Below are 25,689 nucleotides of genomic sequence, written 5' to 3'. Positions count from 1 at the left end.
CCATCCTGGGGTCCCGGAAGGGAAGCAGCAGGTTGGGAGACCTTCCAAAGCCTGAGGGCTCTTTACCAGGGATCCAGAGCCCCCAGAGGGTACAGCACCAGGCCCCAGGATACAGCCCTGACCACACAGACAGAACTGTCTGTCCTATGATGGGGGGGATATGCGAAAGGGAAAACCACCTCTTTGTTTGTCCCGATACCCTGGAGCTTCTTCCTTCTCTCCTCCCACCTCAGGACATTTGGTAGCATCTGCAGAGGAATCACCCCTACCCTGGCTGCCAGGGAATTCCTCCCTCTCACTGCCCAATACTGACAGCCCTGCTGCAGACAATGGACTGGGGAGCAGTCTCGCTCCTCCGGGGGTCCTGGGTCCCCTGGAAGAAACAAGCCTCTGATAAGACACCAAAGGCCTATCCGGCCACCCCCTCCCTCCCCAGCCATCCATATACACCACATTTTCTGGCCTACTGGCTCCCTCTCCTCTAGAAAGGGAGTGAAAACAATTCATTCCTGCCACACTTCATCCCTGTTGTTTCTGTGCATGCATTTATTTGCGCTCCTGGGGCGCTGGAAGGCGGCCTCCATTGCTGGTTTTCATAGCAATCTTCTTTATTACAATTGCTCTCTGACTATTCCAGCAGTGACCATTTTTTCATTATGGCATTCATTCTACTGACAGCAGCTTACAGCCCGAATTCCCAGGCCCGTTTCCTGCCCTGCAGAGCAGACCGGGTCAGACAGGCGGGAGTCCCACTAGCCTGGGACCCCCCTGGGGGAAATCTTGAGAGGCTGTGCAATAATTCTTCTGGAGAGGGGGTGTGGGGTAGTGGTGGCTGAGGGAAATTTGCCTTCTGCCCCTTGAGAAACCATGCTGCTCAAGGGCCTACGAATTGTAGGGGTGGGAGTGAGCTTGGCTGGCTGAGCTGGGGTGTGCTGGGAGCAGCAGATACCTCCTAAGTGTGTACCCTCCCAGTGCTAACCTCCAGGGCCCCAGTCGTTCTGTCCTGATCCCCCAACCATCCGGTGCCCAGGAAGGAGGGAATCGGGACAGCGACATCTCCCTGGAGGGGGCAAACCCACCCACACCCCATCTGAAGGGTGAACTTGACCTCCCCTCCCCACTGGCCCCCTCCAACCCTTTCCACCATGTATGCCTCTGGGATTGATGTATTGATGTCCCTGAGGATGGGGGTTTATCTGGCTCCCAGGAGCCAGGAGTCTCTAAAGGGGTTTGTCCCAGCCCTGAGTTTTGAGTTTGGAGCTGGTGGGGTTTTCTCTGTGATCCTCCTTGGGCTGTCTTATGTGGTTTATGTCCCTTTGCTTCCCTGGAGGGGGCTCCCTAGATTGAGGACTGGACCAGAAATGAACCTGACAGTTTGGAGTCCAGCAGACACTATAGCCTGCAGGGCTGCAAGGAAGAGCAGCTCCTACCAGTGAACTGGCCCCATCATGGTGGGAGGCCTGCCCACCAAAGCCAGCACGTCCTTTGCTTCCCTACACATGTGCACACACATGCACACACACACACACACACACACACACACACACCCCGTGAGCCACCTCAGCTTTCTTTTTTTTTTTTTTTTTCTTTTTTGAGACGGAGTCTTACTGTGGCACCCAGGCTGGAGTGTGGTACTGTGATCTTGGCTCACTGCAACCTCTGCCTCCTGGGTTCGAGAGATTCTCCTGCCTCAGCCTCCTGAGTAGCTGAGATTACAGGTGTCCACAACCACACCCCACTAAATTTTGTATTTTTAGTAGAGATGGGGTTTCACTATGATGGCCAGGCTGGTCTTGAACTCCTGACCTCAAATGATCCGCCCGCCTCGGCCTCCCAAATTGCTGGGATTACAGGCGTGAGCCACCGTGCCCGGCCCACCTCAGCTTTCTGAGAGGGCCCGGCAGCAGCATATGGACCTCATCCACCCACCACTACCTTGGATTTAAAGCATCTCATTTAAAAATCTACGTAGCCCCCAGGGCAATTCCCCCTTTAAGTTTCTCAGTGAGCACCTGAGAAGGTTCAGAGTCAGGTAAGCTGGAGGGTGAACAGAGATTACCCAGGACAAGCCCTCGATTTACAGATCGGGGCCAGCAGATCCTCCAGACCCTGGGACTAGGTCGGCCATGGCTAGGGCTGCCCACGAAAGGCCTCCAAGTGGAGCTACGTGGATGTAACCTCTTCTCTGGCACAGGCAGACAGGAGGGGACACTGCCCAGGCCTAGGTGAGAAAGAATTTCTGAGGCCCAGAAACGGCCAGCAGACCTGGTGTTGGCCTTGCCGCGTACCAGGAGTACTGCCTTACTTGGCTGCATGAGTGGTTTCTGGAGGCTGACAGTGCTGGTGTTACAGGACAGCAAGGCTGAGGTCTGGGGCTCCTCCAGCCCTGTGTTCATCTCACCTTGCACGGGCTACCAAGCACCCTGGACTTCAGGCATGCGTCTGTGAGTGACAAGGAAGGTGCTAGAACCAGGCCCTCTCGTACCCTCACCTCACCTATACCCTTTGTGCTGTGGAGTAGCTGCTTCAGAATTAAAAGCAACCTTGATCCAAGTCATTGTTCCTACCCTCAAACCAGGACCAGATGGAGGCCCAGCCTAGCTCTGAGCACATAGCTGCAGGCACAGCGGTGGGTCAGCTCCAACAGCGCCCTGGTCATTCTGTGAGATGTCTGCATAGAGCGCAGAAGAGGGGCCCAACCTAGCCGGGGTTGGGAAGGAGCCTTCCATGGAAGGGAGGACAGTGAGCCAAGTGTCCTTGAAGTGAGCCAAGTAGCTCAAAGGGTAGGTGGGGCGGAGGACGTGCGTTTGGGCAGAGGAAACAGCACATGTGAAAGCAAGGAAGGAAGGAGGGAGGAGTCCGGGACTGCAGGACCATCAAGTGCTGGGGGAAAGGTGGGTAAGGCCAGGTCACGGGGAGGGGAGGGTGGTGCTTCAGCATCAGGAACTCAGACTGTTCCTGCAGGTGACAGCAAGAAGAGGAAAGACTGCAGATGGTGACTTTCATATTCTAGACAGAACACACAAAGGCCTAAACCTGGAGAGGGGCTAATGCCTTGCTTAAGGCTGGTCACTCACACTGAGCTGGGATGAGAGTGGAGGCTTCCTTGGTCCCGGTCTAAGGCCTCTCCCACCTCACTACATGGGGAGAACTAAGAACAAGACTGGGAAGCATTTCTGGGAGTTGCTGAGGAGGTGGGGCTGTGGTGCAGGAGGAAAGGTAGGTCAATGGGGTGGGGCACAGCACCCCACTGTTTGCAATGGGCAGGGCTGTGACTCTCTCCACTTTAGGCACCACCAGTAAGGCCCCAAGAGCGCCTGGCTCACCCACCCCCACGGACCTCCTTTGGTCCCCTCCCAGGTCACTTTTGCTGGGACGCCAGACTGAAGTGCCTCGGGCCCTCCTTGGCCTCAGCTGAGCAGTTTCCTTGGTCTTGGCAGGGCCTCAGTAGGTCAGATAAAAAAACAACAGAGGGTGAGGGTTTTTGAATGTCTAAATCACTGGACACAGTCTGAGGAAATCATCCTGATTTCTTAGATACATGTAAAATAAGGCAAACTAAACAATGTTGGCCTTTTCTCAGACTTTCTTCCTCCACCGACACGATGGAGGCCGTACCTGTAATGGCGGGTGTCCCGGATGGGCCGGTCTGGGCTCAACTTGTCACTCTCCAGCTGGTTGAAGGCGTGCTGCCTGTAGGGGTCCTCTCCGGCCTTCAGCTGCTTGGCCAACAGGTAGGCCTTCTCATCAAAGCCTTTCGAGGGAGTTCCTGTCACCTGAGATGAAGGTCAGCGTCAGAGAGGACCACAGGCAGGAGGACCCCACCGTATGGCGAGCACTCAGCACACACCAGGCGGGAGCCAGCCGCGTGGCCTCATTTGTGCCTTACGCCAACTCTATGAGGAGGAGATCGTTATCTCCCCCATTGTACAGGTGAGAAAACTGAGGCTTAAGAGGCTTTTTTTCTTTTCTTTCTTTTTTTTTTTTTGTTGACACAGGGTCTCATTCTGTCACCCAGGCTGGAGTGCGGATCTTGGCTCACTGCAACCTCCGCCTCCCAGGTTCAAGCGATTCTTCTGTCTCAGCTCCTGAGTAGCTGAGATTACATGTGCGCACCACCACACCTAGCTAATTTTCATAATTTTGGTAGAGATGGAGTTTCGTGGTGTTGGCTAGGTGGGCCTTGAACTCCTGACCTCAAGTGATCCGCCTGCCTCAGACTCCCAAAGTGCTGGGATTACAGGCATGCACCACTGCACCCAGTCATCAAGAGGCTTCTTAAAAAGCATCCAGGGTCAGAGTTAGTAAGTCACAAGGTCTGGATTTAAACTGGTTATTCTGACTCCAGAGCCCATGCTCTTAACCAATGCTCTTGGCAGGATTACGGGGAGGGTGAGTCCTGGAGTGCCTAAGTCAAGGTGTCCTGAGGGGACTACAAACCAGAATGGACACTTCTTTTTTTTTTGAGACGGAGTCTCACGCTGTTGCCCAGGCTGGAGTGCAGTGGCGCGATCTCGGCTCACTGCAAGCTCCGCCTCCCGGGTTCCCGCCATTCTCCTGCCTCAGCCTCCTGAGTAGCTGGGACTACAGGCGCCCGCCACCGCGCCCGGCTAATTTTTTGTATTTTTAGTAGAGACGGGGTTTCACTGTGGTCTCGATCTCCTGACCTTGTGATCCGCCCGCCTCGGCCTCCCAAAGTGCTGGGATTACAGGCTTGAGCCACCGCGCCCGGCCCAGAATGGACACTTCTAAGCACCTGCAGATTGACAGTCTCCTAGGGAGAAACCTGGGCCTAGCCTTGGGCTAGGCATTATATGAGGCACCGATCAGTAAAACACCAGGGCTTGGACAAGCTGCTACAGAAAGAACTACCTGTAAGGACAGCAAACCCCTGCAGGCTGAAGCCAGAGCTACCAGAACTCAAGTGCTCAGACAGTGGTGCATCTTCTCTGGGACTTTTGCTTGCTCCTGAAATGGCCCCCTGTAAGATCCACTGGTCCCCAGGCACTAAGTACTGGGCAGTGATGGATGGTAGATGCCATCGCCCATCCCCTTCCTTCACGGCCACACCCTACCCTGTGCTCCCAGAGTCCCCATCAACAGACACTGGGGAAGGACACATCTGAAATGCACGGATGGATGCACACACCTGACATCTCATTACTTGAACCAAACTGCTGACTAGATATTCTCCAGAGTGCCATGAAATATCACCAATTTGGGTACATCCCAACTCCAACTTTCCACCCAACCATCAGCCCTGGGCTGAAGCTGTAGCCCCAGAGGAAGCAGAAAGGAGGGTGAGAATTGCCCACTCACAAAACTCTTGCCTGAGGATGCTATCACAGGCTAGTCCTAGAGGGATGCTCCCAGCAAGGCAGCTGGACCTGTGGGGAGTGGACCGCTGTGTGGTATGACACTGGGACTATCACCAGCAGCTCAGGGTCTCTACATTCCCCTGAGAGCCTAGCCCCCAACCTCACTGGACAGGCATGCCCAGGGTCCAGGGAGCTCTGATCTCTGGAACTGCTGCCACTCTGTAGCGATGCTACCTTCTCAGGTTGCCTCCTGTCCTAGGAGCCAGTTGGAGGCTCCCTGAGGGCAGAACAGTGAGGGAGATGTCCTCGTGTCCACTGGGCCTACCCCATGCTAGACAAAGATGCTCATGATGGTAACACGGCTGTGGCGGCTGTGCTGGAATGTTGAGGTGGTGCCATGCCAGAGACTGAACAGATGTGGCAGGGCCCCGGGTGAACTCAAAATCCATTTCAGGAAAGACGGAAGGATGGAAGGAAGGAAGGAGGGAGAGAGGGAGAAAAGGATTGTTTTGGCTTGAGGATCGCCAGAAGGATCCAAGCCATCCAACTATGAAAGTGAGAGTGAAAGGGAGAGTGATTCTTTGTGTCCTTCCCACCTGGGAGAGCAATGGAGGCCCTCTTCGCTCTGGGTTAGGGAAATGGAACGGAGCCTCCAGTTGATGGCAAAGGAGCTATAATTAAAGAAAAACTGCAGAGGGATGATTTGCTGAGGCTCCCAAAGGGAGAGTGTGCACTTCATTATCCTCCAGGTCAGCGGTGGGAAATAGCCATGTTTGTTTATTTAGGACTTACGGCCGCTCTGTGGGCTCAGGAAAGCTCTGAGTCCTCATCCCACACTCATTCATTGCCCAGTGAACACTGACAGTCACTCATCTACCAGGCACTGGGGCACCCTTCTGAATCACCTAAACATGCATTCATTTGTTTATGAATGCTTGCATTCACTCATCCATTCATTAATGCATTCATTCCACAAAGCTCCACCGAGCACTTCCTATGTGCCAGGAAGCAGAAGTAAGGTTTCTGAGATGGTTCCCCCTGCCCCAGCCTGCTGCCTTCCCCACCTCATTCAAGGCTTCCTCAGGGCCATGGAGACGGTTGTGGAAGAATGTCTGCTCAGGCCCAGGCTTCTCTAGAGAGTTCCTCCCAAACCCTTGAAATTGAGTTACACATCCTCAAAGATGCTATTGGAAAAGTCTGCTGTTCCCTTCCACAAGCCATACTCTCTGGGTGGTCCAACCCCGCTCCGGGTGGCATCAGGGTTTGGGGTTTGACTCTTCACCTGTGAGACAGCTTGTGAGACAGGTATCATGGAAACAGTAGGCCCAGAGGCCTTAGCTCTCCTTTCAGGATGACCCTGCAGTCCCTTGGGGTTGGAGCTGAAATGTCAGTGGCCCTGAGCCAGTGAAGTGGAGGGGATCCTGAGGAAGGGTAGGTTGTGGCTCCTGGCAATTCCATGACCTCTGAAGGGCTTTCATTTCCTCTCTCCTCAGCTCTCTCTGGCCTCACCCGGGTCACCACCCAGAGCTGTTCTACTTCTAATATGTAACCCCAGTTCCCATGCCCAGACCGTAATCACCCTCCCAGCTCTCGAACTCCTCCTTTTGCCTTTAGTCCCATTCTTTGATCTTGAGACTTCAGGTCTTTGAATGTCCCATGGGTGCCCCTAACTTGGCATCTCAAAACAAATTCCCCACTTATCCCAAAGTTGCTGCTTCTCCTGCATTCCCTGTTGCAGAGATGGGCAGTTCCACCCAAGTCATGAATTCACCAAGTCATCCTTGATGCCCTCCCATGCTCCATAGCCTGATTCAACGTCTGCCCTGTGTATTCATAGGCAGTGTACTTAACACCACTGGTATTAACTCAGCAAACACTGATTGAAAACCTACTGTGTACATACACTGGGTAAAAGGCTGGGAATGTGGAAATAAACAAAAGGCAACATGACCCCTAGAACAGGAATCCAAGCATCTGGTCCCTTTCATGCCCCATCCCATGCCAGGCTTGGCCATGTCGGATCAGGAAGAAGAAACCTCCAATCCCAAGCTCAGAGCGGGGGCAGCTGGGGAACTGACCACAGAACCTCCCCCCACCCCGACTCCCACTGGAGCAGGAGTCTGCAGATGTCATGTGACCAGTGGATGCTGTTTCCCTCCTCCCCTCTTCTAAAGGGGAACTGTGCTGCTGCTAGCCTGCATTCCATCCACATTGCTCACTAAGCGCGTATTGGCGAGGGAGTAAATGCATCATTTGGCACTTGGCTGCAGGACCATGAGGAGCTATATCTGGACCAGTTCAAGAGACTGGAGATCCTGGGCTTGGAGCCACTGGATGGGACTGGCTTGGCTGCCCTCTCTGGTGGGGGTGGTGAGAGTATTTTGGGTTGTTGGTGGAATTCTTATGTCAGGCAGGGGCACATGTCACATGACACTGACATCTGTGCTTTACTTCTCTTTCTTTTCCACTAGACGGTGAGCTCTTCCTCACGGGGCTCCCCGCACCTGGCACATAGTAGGTACTCAATAGGTGTTTGCTGCATCAAGGAATAGATGAGTAAATGAATGAATACCTAAATATTGTCCCTGCTCTCAAAGGACCTATAATCAACTGGAGAGAAAACAACAGCAAACAAATGGGACCCTGTGATACATCACGTGACCTTCAGTGCTCCCCCGACCCCCACCCCCACCCGCTGTCTCACAGACCACGAGCCCCCAAGCTCACAATGGCCTGAGGCACTCTCTGGGCAGGTGTCACCTTGCTGAGCTTGCTTTCACTATTGCCCCTTATGTGCTCTGCTCCAGCCACACTTTCTTTCTGTGAAAGGCTCTTCTGTGTGGCTTTCTCCTTCACCTCCTGCAGAGCCCTGCTCAAACCTCGACTCCTCTGTGAGCCTTCCCCCACCACCATATGTAACTCTGTGATCCCAACCCGACCCTCACATTCCCTGCCCTCTTGCACTGTTTTACTTCTCCTATGGCACTCATTGCAATCTCACAGTCTGTATGTGCTTGACTTATTTATTTTAGGTTTTTGGCTACTTCTCCTGATAAGATTATAAGCTTCACCAGGGCAGGGGTTTTCTGTTTTGTTCAGTGCTGAATCCCAAAGCCCAGAGCAGAACCTTGGTGATTGTAGGCACTCAAAAACAATAGCTACTGAATACATTTGTGATCTCAAGCCTCTCCTTCCTCCTTTCCCCACCTGCACCCTTGGCCAAACACAACACTTGAAACTGAGGTGGGCCAAGCTGACATAGGGTAGTTTTTGCCCGGCTTAGAGATCTTCTTCCTCATTCATAGGCTCCTGGAAGGACTGTCATTCGCTGTCCCCTGCCCCACCAACACCCCAAGCACCACCACAAGGGTGAGCACAAGACCCTGGCTAGGCCAATCTTATTGCTGCACCTCTAGACACAGTGATTGGTTCAGGAGTGGTCATTTGATTTGATCTGGGCCAATCAGAATCTTCCCTGAGACTTTTCTATACAATGAACTTTTTTTTGGCCAGCACTGCCAAGCGTGCAAAATGAGAATCTTCTTGTCCATCACATGGAGAAACCTTGTCTGAAAAATTAACCAAGAAGAAACAATCAGAACCAGGAGATGTAAAGTATCTATCTACCTACCTACCTACATATTTTTTTTAAAAAAAACTAATTTGAGTTGGATGTTCTTCTCTAGTGACCAAAAGTTCAGAGATATCAGTCCTTCAGTTATTTCAATAAATAGAAAATCATTCTCCACAAGGAAAAAGCAAAATCAAACCCAAATCTCAACAAGTGAGTCACTGACAACAATCACAGTCATTGGTGGCAACGTTCCATTCCAAAATATCAGGCCCGTCTTTGGCATTTGGCCAGTGGCTTAAGTCCACAGTTGGGTGGGGCATTCCCAGCCTTCCCCAGCAGGCAGGGCTGTGTTCAGGCTTTGAGACTGGGGGTTCCATCTGGACCATGGCTCCAGAAGCCCTGGTGTTGCCATGGTGAGGAAGGAAGGTTGGGGAGATGGTGAGTGACAGGCTGATGAGCCTCCCACATCCTTCCAGCCTCCCGCTGAGAGTTCTTGGCTGATGTTTAGACAGTTGCCTCCCTCCCCAGTCTTTGCACTTTTAGGGAGTGCCAAATCCAGCACTTCCGTGTCCAGTAGGTCAATCACATCTGAAATGGTTTAAGTTGAAATAATGACTTTTTTCTATAAAATGGGAAGAATTACTATCTCACCTTGGACAGCTTTATTTTCAGTCTGTCATTTCAATTAGACCTTGAAACTTCCCTGACTTGTTTCAGTTTTTTTTTTTTCCAGCTTATTTTTTTGCTTATTGCTTCCTGCTAAATTTAGGAAACAAACAGCAAAGAAGAAGGTTTAAAATAAGAAAGGAAAATATTTTCCATGTCATTTTCATCAAAAACAGTTCAGTCCAAATCTCCAAGCCTTGTAAACTTTCTTTTAAAACATACACATGCCCCTAAGTTTTAGATTTAAACAGCTCTGACTCATTTTAAATAATTGTTGCCCAGTGTTCTTTTACTGCCAGTAAAACAGGTACCTGCTGGGTTTGCCTTTCACTAAATTTCAATGAAACTGCAAGTGAAAAGGATCTGGCCCTATTTTATGGATGGCCCCTGACTTTTTTCCTGAGTCTACTATAAACCAAAAACACCTGGTGAATAAAATGTGATTTCCAACCACTCCCCTCTCCCCTGGGAGTAAAATCTTACCTGATCCTCTGTACCAAGTTGAAAGACTGCCATTCATTATGAGAGCTGGGAAGCTAAACACATAATTCAACAACTCTGAGCTCAAGGTCTCAGGTTCCAGCTCTTCCAAATGAAAAGGAGGGTTCCACAGGGCCTCCCTGAGCCTGCCTCAGGAAGTAGCCAACCCCACTGGGCTGCCAGTGGTCTCATCCAACCAGACAAGGTGCTGCGGGCTGAGTGGGGTATCAGGGGTCCCTCAGGAGTCTGCTCCAGACATGTCCCCATCTTCGGCTGCACATTGCCTCAAAAGTGGCAATTACTGTAGTGACTGGCCAGGGCTTTGACCTCTCATGGCCCTGGAGTAGCATGGCAGTTCTTACTGCTCTCTGGCCTTGGAAAGTCACTTACCCTTTCTGAACATGTTTCTTCTTCATCTGGAGAATGGAAATTATCAAGAATACAATGTATATAATGTGCTTTGCACAGTGCCTGGCACATGAACTATGATTAATTATTATTATTAAATAATGAATTATTATTAACTATTATTATAATATTATGTTATCTGCCTTTTTATCAGTAGTTCTCAACCTTGGCCACGCATTAGAATCACGTGGGAAGATGGCAAAAAGCCTGATGTCCAGGTCATACCCAAGACCAGCTAAACCAGAATCTCTGGAGGTGGGATGAAAGCAGCAGATGTTTCTAAAGCCCTCCAGGCAGTTCCAGTGTGATACCAAGTTGAGAGCCGCTGCTTTATACAAACTCATGATGGTGAGGGGCTAATCATGGGCTGGTGAAATCATAGGATCTTGGAACTACAAGGGACCTTAAAGGCTGTCTCCTCTGACCCCGTTCCCAGGAAGGCTAACCGTGAGTCTGGTTTTTGGCCTCTGTTTGTATTGACCAGAAACTTCACCATCAGCAGAGCCAACTGAAACTCAGCTAGAGCCACTATGGTTACTATGGAAATCCACTACCTTGCAACACTTCTGTCCCACAGGCCTGGGAGGCCCTAGTTTAGTTACATATCCAGAACACGAGATGGGAGCTACCTGGGGAAACCCACCTAAGGCCTCCAGTTAGATTTCCCAACACATTCTAATACGACTCCTCCAGCGGTACTGAGGACTGCAAAGCTTTCCAACACTAGTGGTTTCACTGAGAAAGAGTTCCTGTGACCTTATGAGTGCTTGTGGTTCCAGTGATCTCACCAAGAAAGTGGAGGGAGGCCCATTGCTTATTCCCCTAGGGATATGAGCCAACCAGCGTCCTCTACCTAAGGCTGGGCCAAGGCAGCAGGCCCGCCATTCCAGGCAGTCTCTGCTCAGACCCCAGGGTCCCCTCCAGGCCCACCAGGCTCCCCATGTCTCCATTTCCCACACTCTGCCCAGCCCAGAGGCCATCTGGGGATGGAGGGAGTGTGAGGCTGGTCCATGCCAGAGATATGTGATGCTCAGCTTGCACCTGCTTATCAGTTTTGCCAGTGCAAGTCGAGCATCCCTGGGTCTGTGAGGGGTATAAAAGCCTTGCCTGATCCTTCCAGCCACAGCTGCTGTAGCCCAGGGTGTGAGGGAAGACTGGGCGTCTTCAACAGGAATCAGCTGATGCTGACGGCTCGTTGAGGCTCTACTGTGCAGTGGGTGCTATGCCAAGGGCTTATTTCTATCTCCAAATGCTCCTCTTTTCCTTATTTTACAGAGGTGGAAACTGAGGCCTAAAGAGGTACAATAGTATGCCCAAGGTCAAATAGCTGCTGAGTGGCTTAGCCGGGACCAAAATTGAGGCTGTCTGGCCACAGAGCCTAAGCACAAAGCCTTCTCTGTGTGTCTTCAGACCAGCTCGTGGCTCAGATGTCCTTGGCATCCCCCTTGCCAATACTGAGTCCTGAGCTCCAAAGCAGGCTGGCCTCTGGTGCCCGGCATACAGCTGGGTCCTGACAAGCTCAGGCTGGAGGTTGCTTCCCTCCTTGGCTCAAGGATCAGGGCATCAGCTCCTGACTCAGATAGGGACTTGCCCAGTGCTGTCACTTCTTGGCCTGGACATGCGCTTCTCGACCATGGCTCAAAAGAACATGGAAAAACAGAAAAATACAAGAGTTTGTGTACTCAGACCAAATCAGCACACCACCAGATTTCCTGGGTCCTCTCAGCCAGCGACACTCTCAGGGTCCTGATGACCCTCAGCAGCAGTCACATCTAATGGGAGACAGTCGTTCTTGCTCAGGGTACCAGTCCCCTAAACAACCTGGTCCTGCTCTGTGGCTGAGGAAAAGGACATGAGCAGCATGAATTGCTAAGACAGGACAACCTCAAGGCAACTGAGGCCCCAATAAACACCCTCTGGGCCAACATGGGGTTCAGGTCGGTGCCACTTCGGCTGTAGTCACAAGCGTAAAGCGTCAAGGTCTGCATGCCACCATTGTACTTCAGCTATTTCACAGTCAGTATCTATGCAACACGGACTGATCACACTTGAAGTTAAAAAAAATGTTTTTTAGAGATGGGGTCTTGCTCTGTTGCCCAGCCTGGAGTGCAGTGGCATGATTCTAGCTCATTGCAACCTCAAACTCCTAGGTTCAAGTGATCCTCCTACCTCAGTCTCCCATAGTAGCAGGACTATATATATTATAGATAGATAGGTAGATAGATAGATAGATAGATAGATAACTTTATTATTATTTTTTTTATTTTTAGAAATAGGATCTTGCTATGTTACCCCAGGCGGGTCTCAAGTTCCTGGCCTCAAGTCATCCTCCTGCCTTGGCCTCTGAAAGTGCTGGGATTATAGGCGTGAGCCACCCCAACATATTAAGGGGGGAAAAAGTAATAATGGGCCATATAACATATAGAACACGTACAGTGTGACTATTGCAAAGATGGTGACAGCCTTCTGCACCACTGACTGAGGTCAGGACCAGTGGGGGCCAGAATCCAATTCAACACATTAGAACTCAGCAAGGCTTTGATTGCCAGCTGAGTGTCTCGGTTTATAACACTTTTCAGAAGAGAGAGCCAAAAACAGAGTAGTGGTCGATGTGGCACATTATTGGCACGGTGGGTCAAATTTAGAAACATGTTACCTGTGGTTTGTGACTTGTAATTAATTGGTTAGGCTATACTCTCACAATAATGTCCACCAATAGGACACAGCATGACAAAGGCAGATTTTTTTAGTCAGATTAAACATAAGGAAAAGGGAGAGGGGAAGGAGAACTTGGGAAAAAATCAGCCTGCCTCTCATGTGACTTTCTTTGAGGCTCTGCTGTGGTTCGAATATGTCCCCTCCAAAATTCCTGTTGAAACTTAATCCCCATTGTCGTGGTATTAAGAAGTAAGGCCTTTTGGGAAGTGATTAAGTCAGAAAGGCTCCGCCCTCATGAATGGATTAATGCCTTTATAAAAGAGGCTTCAGAGAGAGTTCACACCTTTACGCCCTGTCACCTTCTGCCATGTGAGGACACAGCATTCGTCCCCTCTGGAATACACAGCAACAAGGTACCATCTTGGAAACAGAGAGAACAGCCCTCAACAGACAGCAAACCTGCTGGTGCCTTGATCTTGGGTTTCCAGCCTCCGAAACTGTGAGAAATCAATTTCTGTTGTTTATAAGCCACCCCGTCTATGATATTCTGTTACAGCAGCACAAAGACAGGACCGCTGCTGGAGCAGGTGTGACCTGTCCCCTCAATAGGACCATGCCCCTGGACTGCCTCTACCCCTGTAGCCCAGTGTTTTATCAACGCACAAAGTACCCATAAATTTTGGAAAGAGGGATAATACTATTTATTAAAATTTTATTGATTTATTGAGCTAGGGTCTCATTCTGTCACCCAGGCTGGAGTGCAGTGGTGCCACCATAGCTCACCACAGCCTCAACTTCCTAGGCTCAAGTGATCCTCCTGCCTCAGCCTCCCAAAGTCTTGAGGTTACAGGTGTGAGCCACTGCATCCAGCCTTAATTTTTTTTAGACAGAAAAAACCCTTTTGATTACTTCTGGGATACCACAAGGGCAGTTTTATTCCATTAGAAAACAGACACAAACGTTCCGATCATAGCACATTTTAGATGCATGTGCAGGGATCAATAGAAATGGGGCATTTATTGCAATTTTGCACAGTACACTGAACCATACGTTGTTAGTAAAAACAACAGTTTCATGTATTGTAATGTGATAGAAATAAACCACTGATTAGGTATGTTTGTCCATGTTTCCCTTTATGGCCACCCACCCTGTAGTTAAACAGACCTTAAAGGGAAGACACAGCTCATGCTTGAGAAAGGTTCAGTGATGTAAAGACATACATTCTCCTTGACTTAATCTATGAATTTAATGCAACTCGGATAAAATAACAATTGTGTTGGGGGAAGGGAGGTTCAGCTGGAAGAGTTTAAACATGAGAGAACAATTAGAGAAAATCTGAAAAAAACTACCTACCAGGTTTTAAGACATACCATAAGACTACAGATGCTATTCATATAATAGTATCCTGTATCTATAGGATATAAATCTATATCCTATATAGTAGCATATAGTAGAATACTACTATACTAGTAGTACCGGCAGTCTTATAGCATGTCTAACTAGTATAAGGCCAAACAGATCAACAGAGGAGAGATCAGAAATAGACCCAAATACACGTGGAGGATTGGCGTAAGATACATTTGTACTTCAAATGGCAGCGGGGAGGGAGAGCTTTGCCATTCAGTGAATGACGTTAGGAAAAGTGACTAGGCAATGTGGAAATCAGTAAAGCTGGACTAATTTCTTCAACAAAAATAAATTTCAGGTAGCTCAAATATTTAAACTGAAAAAGAAACTTAAAAATATAAAGAAAAAAATTGGTCACTTTTCATTTATTTTCAATCTTGGCCATAAAGCCCATATGTCATAAAATAAAGCACTATACAAAGACTTAACATTTTTATATGTCAAAAATGTCATAAAATCAAAATACAAACATTACATTGGGAAAAAATATTAAATAAAAATATGACAAAGAACTAACTTCTTTAATACACAAACAGCTCTTATTAATCAATAAGAAATGAACCAATACTTAAAAAGGAATGTAAGCTTAAAGGATATGAAGACGTTCATAGAAAAATGTGTGGCTGGGTAGTGGCTCATGCCCATAATCCCAGCACTTTGGGAGGCCAAGGCAGGAGGATCACTTGAGGCCAGGAGTTCAAGACCAGTCTGGGCAACATAGCAAGACCTCATCTCTATAAACACAAAAAAATAATAAAAATAATCCAGGTATGATGGTGCATGCTATAGTCCCAGCTACTCAGGAGGTTGAAGCAGGAGGATCACTGGAGCCCAGGAATTCAAGGTTGCAATGAGCTATGATCGTACCACTGTACTCCAGCTTGGGTGACAGAGTGAGACCCTGTCTCAGAAAAAAAAAAAAAAAAAAAAAAAAAAGAAAAGAAAAGAAAGAAAGAAAGGAAAAAGAAAGAAAAATGAAATGTAGGTGGCACATCTCAAGAGGTCATGAAAGCTTTGTGCCCCTTTCCCCATATCTTGCCTTATGCATTTCTTTCATCTGGCTTTTCCTGAGTTACATCCTTTTATAATAAACATAAGTACATGTTAAAAAAGGAAAAAAAATAAAAATAAAATGCAAATGGCCACTAATAAATGAAAAGATGTTCAACTTCATTAATGACTAAATAAAAAATGCAAATTAAAGCAAGACATATCTGGTTGATTCTGGTTGAATACAGAAAACAAAAGTCAAAAACTAAAATGAGACATAATGTCTTGCTAATTCATCTGGCAAAGTTCAAGAATAATTATTAATGCTCAGTATTTTGACAGTTCGAACAAATAGAAGCTTTTATACATTGGTGAATGATACATTGGTATAACCATGATGGAAGGCTATTTGTCAACATCAGCGTTTAAAAATCTCACTCTTCGACTTAGCAGAAGTTTCATTTTTAGGCAAAAATACATTTGATTTCCTGAGACAATTCCAGTGTATATTCCTGTGCTGTCTGTGGAGCCCTTCTGAATGAGCACTTGTCCTGGTTTAGGCAATAGATTATATGATCACCTTATATTTCTAGGCATTAACCCTACAATTAAACTCATGTAAATGTGTGAAATGTACAAATATATTAATTACTGCATTATTTTTAATAAAAATGGTGGAAATAGATGTCTATCAGTAGACAACTGATTAAACTATAGTTTATCCTTATACTAGAATTCTAAAGGAGTGTTAGAAGGAAAAAGTTAAGTATATACAGTATGATTCATTTTATATAGTTTATAAACATATGCATGTGTAAATGCATAGGTATACCTGGAAAAATACACAGGAAACCGCTCAACAGTGGTCATCTCTGGAAAATGGCAGGGGGGTGAGATAGAAAACTGAAGAATTGGCCAGGCGTGGTGGCTCCCTCCAGTAATTCCAGCACTTTGGGAGGCCGAGGCAGGCGGATCAGGAGGTCAGGAGATCGAGACCATCCTGGCTAACATGGTGAAACCCCGTCTCTACTAAAAATACAAAAAAATTAGCCGGGCGTGGTGCCGGGCGCCTGTAGTCCCAGATACTCGGGAGGCTGAGGCAGGAGAATGGCGTGAACTCGGGAGGCGGAGCTTGTAGTGAGCCGAGATGGCGCCACTGCACTCCAGCCTGGGCGACAGAGCGAGACTCCGTCTCAAAAAAAAAAAAAAAAAAAAAAAAAATAAGTAAATATATAAAAAAGAAAACTGAAGCATTTAACCGTTTCCTTCATATATGTCAGGTTTTTTTTAAATATAAATAAGGATTTTTGTTTGTTTGTTTGTTTTTGAGACGGAGTCTCACTTTGTCGCCCAGGCTGGAATGCAGTGGCGCGATCTCGGCTCACTGCAAGCTCCACCTCCCGGGTTCACGCCATTCTCCTGCCTCAGCCTCCCGAGTAGCTGGGACTACAGGCGCCCGGCACCACGCCCGGCTAATGTTTTTGTATTTTTAGTAGAGACGGGGTTTCACCGTGTTAGCCAGGATGGTCTCGACCTCCTGACCTCCTGATCCGCCCGCCTCGGCCTCCCAAAGTGCTGGGACTACAGGCGCCCGCCACCTCGCCTGGCTATTTTTTTTTTTGTATTTTTAGTAGAGACAGGGTTTCACCGTGTGTTAGCCAGGATGGTCTCGATCTCCTGACCTCGTGATCCGCCCACCTCGGCCTCCCAAAGTGCTGGGATTACAGGCGTGAGCCACCGCGCCCTGCCAGGATTTATTTTTTATAATAAAATTTTTAAGAAACAGGTGAACCTTAATTCTTCTCTACCTAAGATAAAGGATTGAGCTAATTACTGTCATCATTACCATCATCATCCTCAGAGTGAAACTCAGGGATAAATACATTGATGAAAAGTAAGCCCCTCCTCAGCTGTAACATCTGAGGGCCGAGGTACATCCGGAGTAGCTTAGTCCCGATGGACAGGAAGGAGAGGAAAGTGGAGGAGGGAGGGGAGCAGGACATGGAGGCTGAACTGCAGTGTCAGGGCGGGAGGTGCTTTTGCAGGTGAATTCATCATTCATGTGATGGTTGGCAACCCAGCTTGACTTTGCCTAATATCTCCCCAAAGCACAAGCCTAACAACTGAAAACAGGGTGGACTGGGGGTGGGGGCCGAGAAGCCAAGCCTTTCCTCACCTGTACTGCAGACATCAACCACAGAACACTCCCAAGAGGCTGGTACTTAGGTACTTAGGCACATGGGCAATTGGTGCCATTTCCTTTTCCGTCTTGACCATTAAAAGCACTTTGGGAGGCCGAGGCGGGCGGATCACGAGGTCAGGAGATGGAGACCATGCTGGCTAACACGGTGATACTCCGTCTCTACTAAAAAATACAAAAAATTAGCCGGTTGCGGTGGCGGGCGCCTGTAGTCCCAGCTAGTCAGGAGGCTGAGGCAGGAGAATGGCGTGAACCCGGGAGGCGGAGCTTGCAGTGAGCTGAGATCGCGCCACTGCGCTTCAGCCTGGGCGACAGAGCGAGACTTCGTCTCAAACAAACAAACAAACAAACAAAAAACAAACAAAAAACCCCATCTTTTTCTAAAGTGCCTGGTGTTGAGTGCTTAACTTAGTCACTTAGTTGAAGGGGGCAGGCAGGGCAAGGAGAGCTGAAAAGGGTTATCAGTCAAGTTCCTCCAGCTAGATCACAGCCACTCCACAGCGGCAGTCGAGTTAACCTCTGAGTGAAGCAGTTTCCACAGCTGCGAAAGGAGGTAATGGTACTTCCTCGGGGTGTCAAGCACCTCGGGTCATGGGAGGCCGTCACTAAATGACTGTATAAAAGGAGGGGTTTCAGCAAGATGATCTCTGAGTCTTCTTCCACCTCAAATATCAAATGAGCCGGAACAATACCCACTCATCCTATCATTGTTCAATACATATTTATTGCAGATCATGGAGCAAATGCCGAAACAGTGAGGACTAGGTCTCTGGACAAGCCAGCTGAAGAGCTGAGAGCTTCTTTGTGACCTGTCGCTTTGCTTGGCACACAGTAGCTGCTTGAGGTATGTTTGTCACGTGAAAAAGTGTGTTCATTGTGCCCCAGAGACCTAGGCTCCACAGGAGCTGAAGGAGTTTCAGCAGTTCTGATTAGGTGTCACTAAAATGGGACTTGCTCCCTTGGGGATCTCAAGCTTTGGACAGGAGATAAAAATACAAAGGATTCTAGAACAGAGGAGCCCCAGGAGATGAGCTACCCAGTGAGTTCCACAGGTGGTTTCTGCCAAGTGCATGAGCTAGGCAGATGCACACGCTAGCTGTAGGTCCGGGAGGGACAGAGATGTGTGTTTTATTGAGGTCGAAGGGTCCTCTGTGAGGAATGACATTATTGCAGGTTAATGGTGGATAGTGCTTTTCTTCTTTACTTAATATCTTTGAATACTGCATTAAATTGTTTTTAAGCCACCGGAATGGTTATTAAATTAGTACCCTTTTGGAAAACAGTCTGGCAGAACATTTCTAGTGCTTTATCCTTTGGCACATGGCCTCTTCTATTTCATTCTGTCCATTACCTTCCCCTAGGCATGGCAGGGTGCCCCAAATCTCCCATCTACCCAGAAGATTTCAATTTAACCTTTGGAAAGTACAAGCGACATGTGTAAATAGGCCCTCTCACCCAGGATTCCTATTTTAATCATGATTCAACTTATAGACAAACATTAGGCAGAAAGATATTCATGATGGTCTTACAAGAACGAAAATTTGAAAATAATCTAAATGTTAACAGCAGGAAAAAGTAAATAAATTACGTTCTCTCAACTGAATAGAATATTTAGCAATGATTTACAATATTTGATATAGGCTGTGGGGAAGTAGGTACTCTTTAATACATTATTAGTGGGAGTATAAACTGGTACAAATCTTTTAGAGGTAAATTTAACAGTATGATCAAAAGTTAAAAAAAAAGTGTGCACGTGATTCAATTATAGGGATTTTTCCTAAGGAAATGATTAAAATTTGGTTTCACTTATAATAGCAAAAGATTGTAGGAAAAAACCCTAGTTCCAACCGTAGGGAATTGGCTCAGTAAGTTATTATGTAACAACAAACAGCCAAATTAATTTTGAAAAGGAAAAACGAAGCTGGAGGCATCACACTTCCTGATTTCAAAATGTATTTTGATGACCTACAGTCATCAAACAACAGTATGGAATTGGCATAGACACAAAGAGACCACTGGAACAGAATAGATACCCCAATAAACCCGTGCATATATGGTCAACTGATGTCCGACAAGGGTGCCAAGAATACACACTGATGAAAGGATAGTCTCTTCTACAAATAGTGCTGGGAAAACATGATATCCACATGCAAAATAATGGAATTGGACCCCTATCTTATGCCATACACAAAAATCAACTAAAAATGGATTAAAGACAAATATAAGACTGGAAATTGTAAAACTCTAGAAGAAAACACAGGGGAAAATCTTCATACCATTGGTCTTGCAATGATTTCATGGACATGACATCAAAAACACAGGCAACAGAAACAAAAATAAAGCCGGACTGAATCAAACTGAAAAAGCTTCTGCACAGCAAGGTACACAATCAACAGAGTGAAAAGACTGAGAGAAAATATTTGCAAATCATATTTCTTATAAGACGTTAATTTCCAAAGAAATATAAGGAACTCCTACAACTCAACAGTAAAACAAAACAAAACAAAACAAAACAAAACAAAAACTAGTAACCTGATTTAAAAATTGGGCTCAGAACTTGAATAGACATTTCTCCAAAGAATATACACGAACAGCCAACAGGTATATGAAAAAATGCTCAGTATCACTAATCATCGAGAAATGCATATCAAAACCACAATAAAATACTTGTCAGGGCTGGGCGCGGTGGCTCACACCTGTAATCCCAGCACTTTGAGAGGCCGAGGCAGGTGGATCACCTGAGGTCAGAAGTTCAAGACCAGCCTGGCCAACATGGTGAAATCTCATCTCTACTAAAAATACAAAATCAGCCAGGCATGGTGGCACATGTCTGTAATCACAGCTACTTGGGAGGCTGAGGCAGGAGACTCACTTGAACCAGGGAGGCAGAGGTTTCAGTGAGCCGAGATCACACCACTGCACTCCAGTCTAGGCAAGAGTATGAGACTTTGTCTCAAAAAAAAAGAAAAAAAAAAGATACTTGTCAGGATGGTTATTATTAAAACAAAAACAAAAAACAAAAAACAAGACAGACAAGTATTGGTGAGGATGTGGAGAAACTGGAACTCCTGCATGCTGTTGGTGGGCGTGTGAAATGGCGCGGCTGCTACAGAAACAGTATGGATGGAAGCTCTTAAAAAAAAATAAGAATAGAACTTCCATAACATCCAGCAAGACCACTCTGGGTATTTATCCAAAAGAGTTGAAATCAAGACTTTGAAGGGATATTAGCACTCCTGTGTTCAATGCAGCATTGTTCACAATAGCCAAGATGCGGGAACAATCCGAATGTCCATGACAGATGAACAGATAAAGAAAATGTGGTAGATGCATACAATGAAACTATTCAGCCTTCAGAAAGAAGGAAATCCTGCCATTTGCAATAATGCGGATGAACCTAGGGGACACTATGCCAAGTGAAATAAGCCAGTCCCAGAAAGACAAATACTGCATGATTCCACTTATATGAAGTATCTAAAATATAATGATGTCAAATTCATAGACATCAAAATGTCAGATTCATGGTTGCCAGGGGCTATTGGGAAGAAGTGTAGAGGAAACAGGGAATTACTAATCAACAGCTATGAAGTTTCAGCCAAGCAAAATGAATGAGCTCTAGAGTCTGCTGTACAACATCGTCCCTGTAGTCAATGATAATGGATTGTACACTTCAAAATTTGCTAAGAAGGTAGGTCTCATGTTATGTGTTCTTACTGCAATAATACAAAAGAAAAAAGAAAAAAACTACATATGGAATTAAAAGGCCTACATTTCTCACTCATTGACATAAGATCTATTAGAAGTTATTTACATTTTCTGAATCTCCATCTCTTCATTTATAAAATTAACCATAATAGAACCTGGACTGAACTCTCCAACTCTGTCAAGAGGGCAGAAATTTACTGTTGGCTTTTACTGGTCTGTTTTATATTTCAAAAGAATATTGGGTGTGGCAAATTGGAACTGAAGGGGTAAACTTATTAAACCTGTGATTGGTTGGTGTTTTCCTGTCATTTTAACAGACTAAATTTGTAGTGGGCAAATGGGAAAATACTTGTACAATTTAAAAATGTCATCATTAAATATGAGCTGATCCCTCACCCCCACCCCTAAAAAGAGCCGGGAAAAAAAGTGATGGAAGACTCCTTAAATAGAACATACTGCAGTTATAAAAATGATGCAGAAATCAACATTTTTTAACATGGAAAGATGTTCACTAGACATAGTTAAATGGGAAAAAATAAGCTACAAATTAATATGTGCATTTTGATCCCATTTTTGTTTATCTGGATGTTCTCATTTATCTTGCTGAATAATTATACCTCTGAAATCAAGAAAAAACAACAATAATAATATTAGCTATAAAAGCTCTGTAGCAGTACAAAAAAACGCTTGCACAATAAAGGGAGGAAAGGGCAGGATAAAATTGTATACACTGTGATTGCAGTTATGTAAAAATTACGGACCTTGACAAGAAGGGTATACTGAAAACTAAAAACTGTGATTTGTTAGGATGGGAAGATTATGGGTGATTTTCCATCCTTTCGGTTGTTACTATGTTTATGTAATTGTTATTTTTTTTTCAGATCTTTTCAGACTTTTTCCTCTGTAGCCTCTCCTCTCCTTGGAATGGTTGTCTTTATGGTAAGTAAGGCTGCTTACTAAATATAACGCATTCCATGGGCCTAGTGTACAGCTTACTGTTACTTTCATGGAGTCTCTGCAACACATGGTTGGAGCTGACTCTCCCTGGGTGAAGTCTCTGCCATCTCTACCCGATTTCTTATCAGCCCTGATCCCTGACCCCAAGCAGCAGATGCTGTTGGGCTAACCAGCCCCTCCCTTTGGGTTCTTCAGCACCTTCAGGCCCCCACCCATTTTGGCTATCTTGGATCCCACCTGGAGGCTCAGGCCCTTGCTGGGGCAGAACGGCGAGCAAATGTGAACCACTAACCACGGGTCGGGGTGCCCTCACACACAGCTGTGGAAGGTACATTTCTTGGTAGAAAACAACTTGGCAAATGCATCAAAAGCCTTTAAAATGTTCACAACCTCTGGTCTAGTAATTTTGATTCTAGGGTGTTATAAAATAATAAGTAATGAAGATGTAGGTACAAAGACACAGGCTTAATATTTTTTATAATAGTAAGATATTAGAAATAATCTAAATGTCCAATAATGGGAGAGTGGTTACATTATGGCATATCATAAGGTTGCCATGTAAAATACAGGATACCCAGTTAAATTAAAATTTCAGATAAGCAACAAATAATTTTTTTGGTATAAGTGTGTCTCAAATATTGCTATAAGATACATTTATTCTAAAAATTATTCTTTTTTTATAGTATTTGTTTATCTAAAATTCAAATTGGGATAGAGTTATACTAAAAATTTATTCATTTTTATCTGAAACTCTAATTTATCTGGATGTCTTGTATTTTCATGTGCTAAATCTGGTCACCCTATACATCCATATGATGGAATATAATATAGCCATTAAAATTCATATTTTTAGCGCAGTAGCTTTCAAATTGTGTTTCTTCTCTTCCTGCGCTTTAACTAGAATGTCTCACCTTTTATCTCTTTTATATTTTAGACTTCTGTGCGAGATTTGGTTTAAAAATAAGAGTTCCATTACTAAACAAAGTTTGAAAAACACTGTTTTAGAAAACTAACAACAGGAAACAGTGCTCATAAAATAGATACTACATAGATAAAAATCATGTTAAAATCAGTATGATTCTAGGTTTGTGTGTACATGCACATACACACACAGAGAAAGAGAATGAGAGACAGACAGACATCAGACACACTGGAAAAACCTTTTTTTTTTTTTAAAAAAAAGTTATTATTTCTGGGTGTTGGAATTACAGGTGATTTTTGGAAGATTTCCAGAAGATTTTTTTCAAGTTTTCTTCAATGAATAAATGCATTCACATTTTGAAAAAGAATCACTATTAAAAATATCTACCTTCTCAGATGACATTAATACTTTAACATCATTAATTCTCTGTATCTGTGATTATTAAATCAGGGAGTTATGAACGCTCTGGGGATCTAATGAAATCTGTATCCTATTCTCAGAAGGCAGATTTACACTATGCATACAGCCCCCCAAGCTAAACTTCTTGTTAAGAATCTGTCTTGAGATTCTGTTTTCTTTTTGTTTGTTTGTTTGTTTGTTTGTTTTAGATGAGGTCTCACTGTCACCCAAGCTGGCACCATCTCGGCTCACTGCAACCTCTGCCTCTTGGGTTCAAGCGATTCTCCTGCCTCAGCCTCCTGAGTAGCTGGGACTACAGGCACACACCACCATGTCCAGCTAATTTTTTTGTACTTTTTGGAGAGATCAGGTTTCACCATGTTGCCCAGGCTGGTCTCAAACTCCTGAGCTCAAATCATCCACCTGCCTTTGCCTCCCAAAGTGCTGGGATTACAGGAGTGAGTCACCACGCCTGGCGCCTCCCTAGATTCTTGATTCTAGAATGCAATTACTTAACTCTGCCTGTTTATAAAGCTACATACTCTGGGCTGGGTGCAGTAGTTCACGCCTGTAATCCCAGCACTTGGGAGGCTGAGGCAGGCGAGTCTCTTGAGATCACCCTGGCCAACATCGTGAAAACCCGTCTCTACTGAAAATACAAAAATTAGCCGGGTGTGGTGGCATGCACCTGTAATCCCAGCTATTAGGGAGGCTGAGGCAGGAGAATCACTTGAACCCAGGAGGTGGAGGTTGCAGTGAGCAGAGATGGCACCACGGCAATACTCTGTCCCTGAGGCAATGGTTCTTAAGCTTTTCTGGGGGATGTGGGGAATGGTGATCGCACACCTGCTGAGACCCTGTTAAAAGCTATGGACTCTTTCCTCAGGAGAAAAGCACACATGAACACATAAACTCGCACGCAGCTGCAGGTGGTTTCAGAGGCTCACAAACCCCTGAGGTCCATGCTTGGAGTCCAGATTCAGAATCCCTGGCGCAATCCCAAGCCTTTGGCACTCCCTGGAGCCCTGAAATGCCCAACTTCCTTTTGGGCCAAACTGGTTAAACGTGAATTTTGAAAAAAGAAACAAAGCCAGGGATAGAATTAGCTCAGCACTCCCAGGGGGCTGCCTCACAGCAAGCACTTTCAAAGTGTGTGTGAGAGAATACGATGCAGAGGAAGAATTTCTTGTACTCTGAGTACCGCTGAAAAGCATTCAATTTGGGAGGGCTCCACGGACAGGAAGAAGAACCAGAAGGTAAATCCCAGGTTGGTACCTCTTACTTCCTATGTCCCATGCCTTTGGGATGGGGCGGGGAGGGGAGTGTGGGGGTAGGAACAGGAGTCTTGTTTTAATTCTGAGTTGGATGTCCTCTTGCTTTGAAAGATCTCTCAAGCAGCTGTACCAAGAACCAAACCCCAAGACCTCTACCAACTGTCATGGCAAAGGGGACTGCTAGGACCTGGGAGGAGGGCCTGCAGGAGGGGTGGGCGATTTGGCAGTAGCTCTCCAGAGGTTAAATGGGCACACCCCAAGTGAAACGGAAGATTCTGCAGATGACTCAAATCAACATTTAAAACCATTCCTGCAGGCTTCAAACATCACCCCAGACCCTGATAGGCAAGAGCAAGCATGGTTTTCTGAGGTCAGAGAATGCTGCCTGGCCTCCCTAGGGGGCAGCAGCTCTTAGAGGTGGCCCTGGCAGCAGCAGAAGCATCACCAGCCACAGCCCCAGTGACGGCAAGGACAGGAGTGGCATCACCCCAGTGCTGATGCTGCTCAGTGTTTCCATTTCTGGGTCTGCATATTTGTGTGAATATGTGAGTGTGCTTATGTGTGTGCGCAGGCACAAGCTTTGCTGTGGACAGGGATGTGTCTGTGTGTATCAGAGCAGATGCATGTGTGTGGGTGTGGCACCCACATACTTTCAATACAAAAGTTCTTCCAGGGGGCACAGAGGGGTTCACCCAGTGGTTAGAGATTTGCTTATTTTGGAATTGACTTTT

General features: G+C 46.3%; 1 protein-coding gene across 3 annotated transcripts in view; it reads right to left on the bottom strand.

Annotated features, from left to right (window-relative positions):
- GALNT16 (polypeptide N-acetylgalactosaminyltransferase 16) overlaps positions 1-25,689 on the bottom strand; it is a 96,045-nt gene that overhangs the window by 30,680 nt on the left and 39,676 nt on the right. For all 3 annotated transcript variants that reach the window (XM_073997618.1, XM_045396610.2, XM_005561599.4), the window contains exon 2: positions 3,619-3,776. In XM_073997618.1, the coding sequence (XP_073853719.1) occupies positions 3,619-3,776 (158 nt within the window). The remainder of the gene's footprint in view (positions 1-3,618; positions 3,777-25,689) is intronic.

This window comes from Macaca fascicularis, chromosome 7, assembly GCF_037993035.2.
Source record: "Macaca fascicularis isolate 582-1 chromosome 7, T2T-MFA8v1.1".
NCBI lineage: Eukaryota > Metazoa > Chordata > Mammalia > Primates > Cercopithecidae > Macaca > Macaca fascicularis.
The sequence above is the reverse complement of the archived record's forward strand: the minus strand, read 5'-3'. Positions and strand labels throughout refer to the sequence as shown.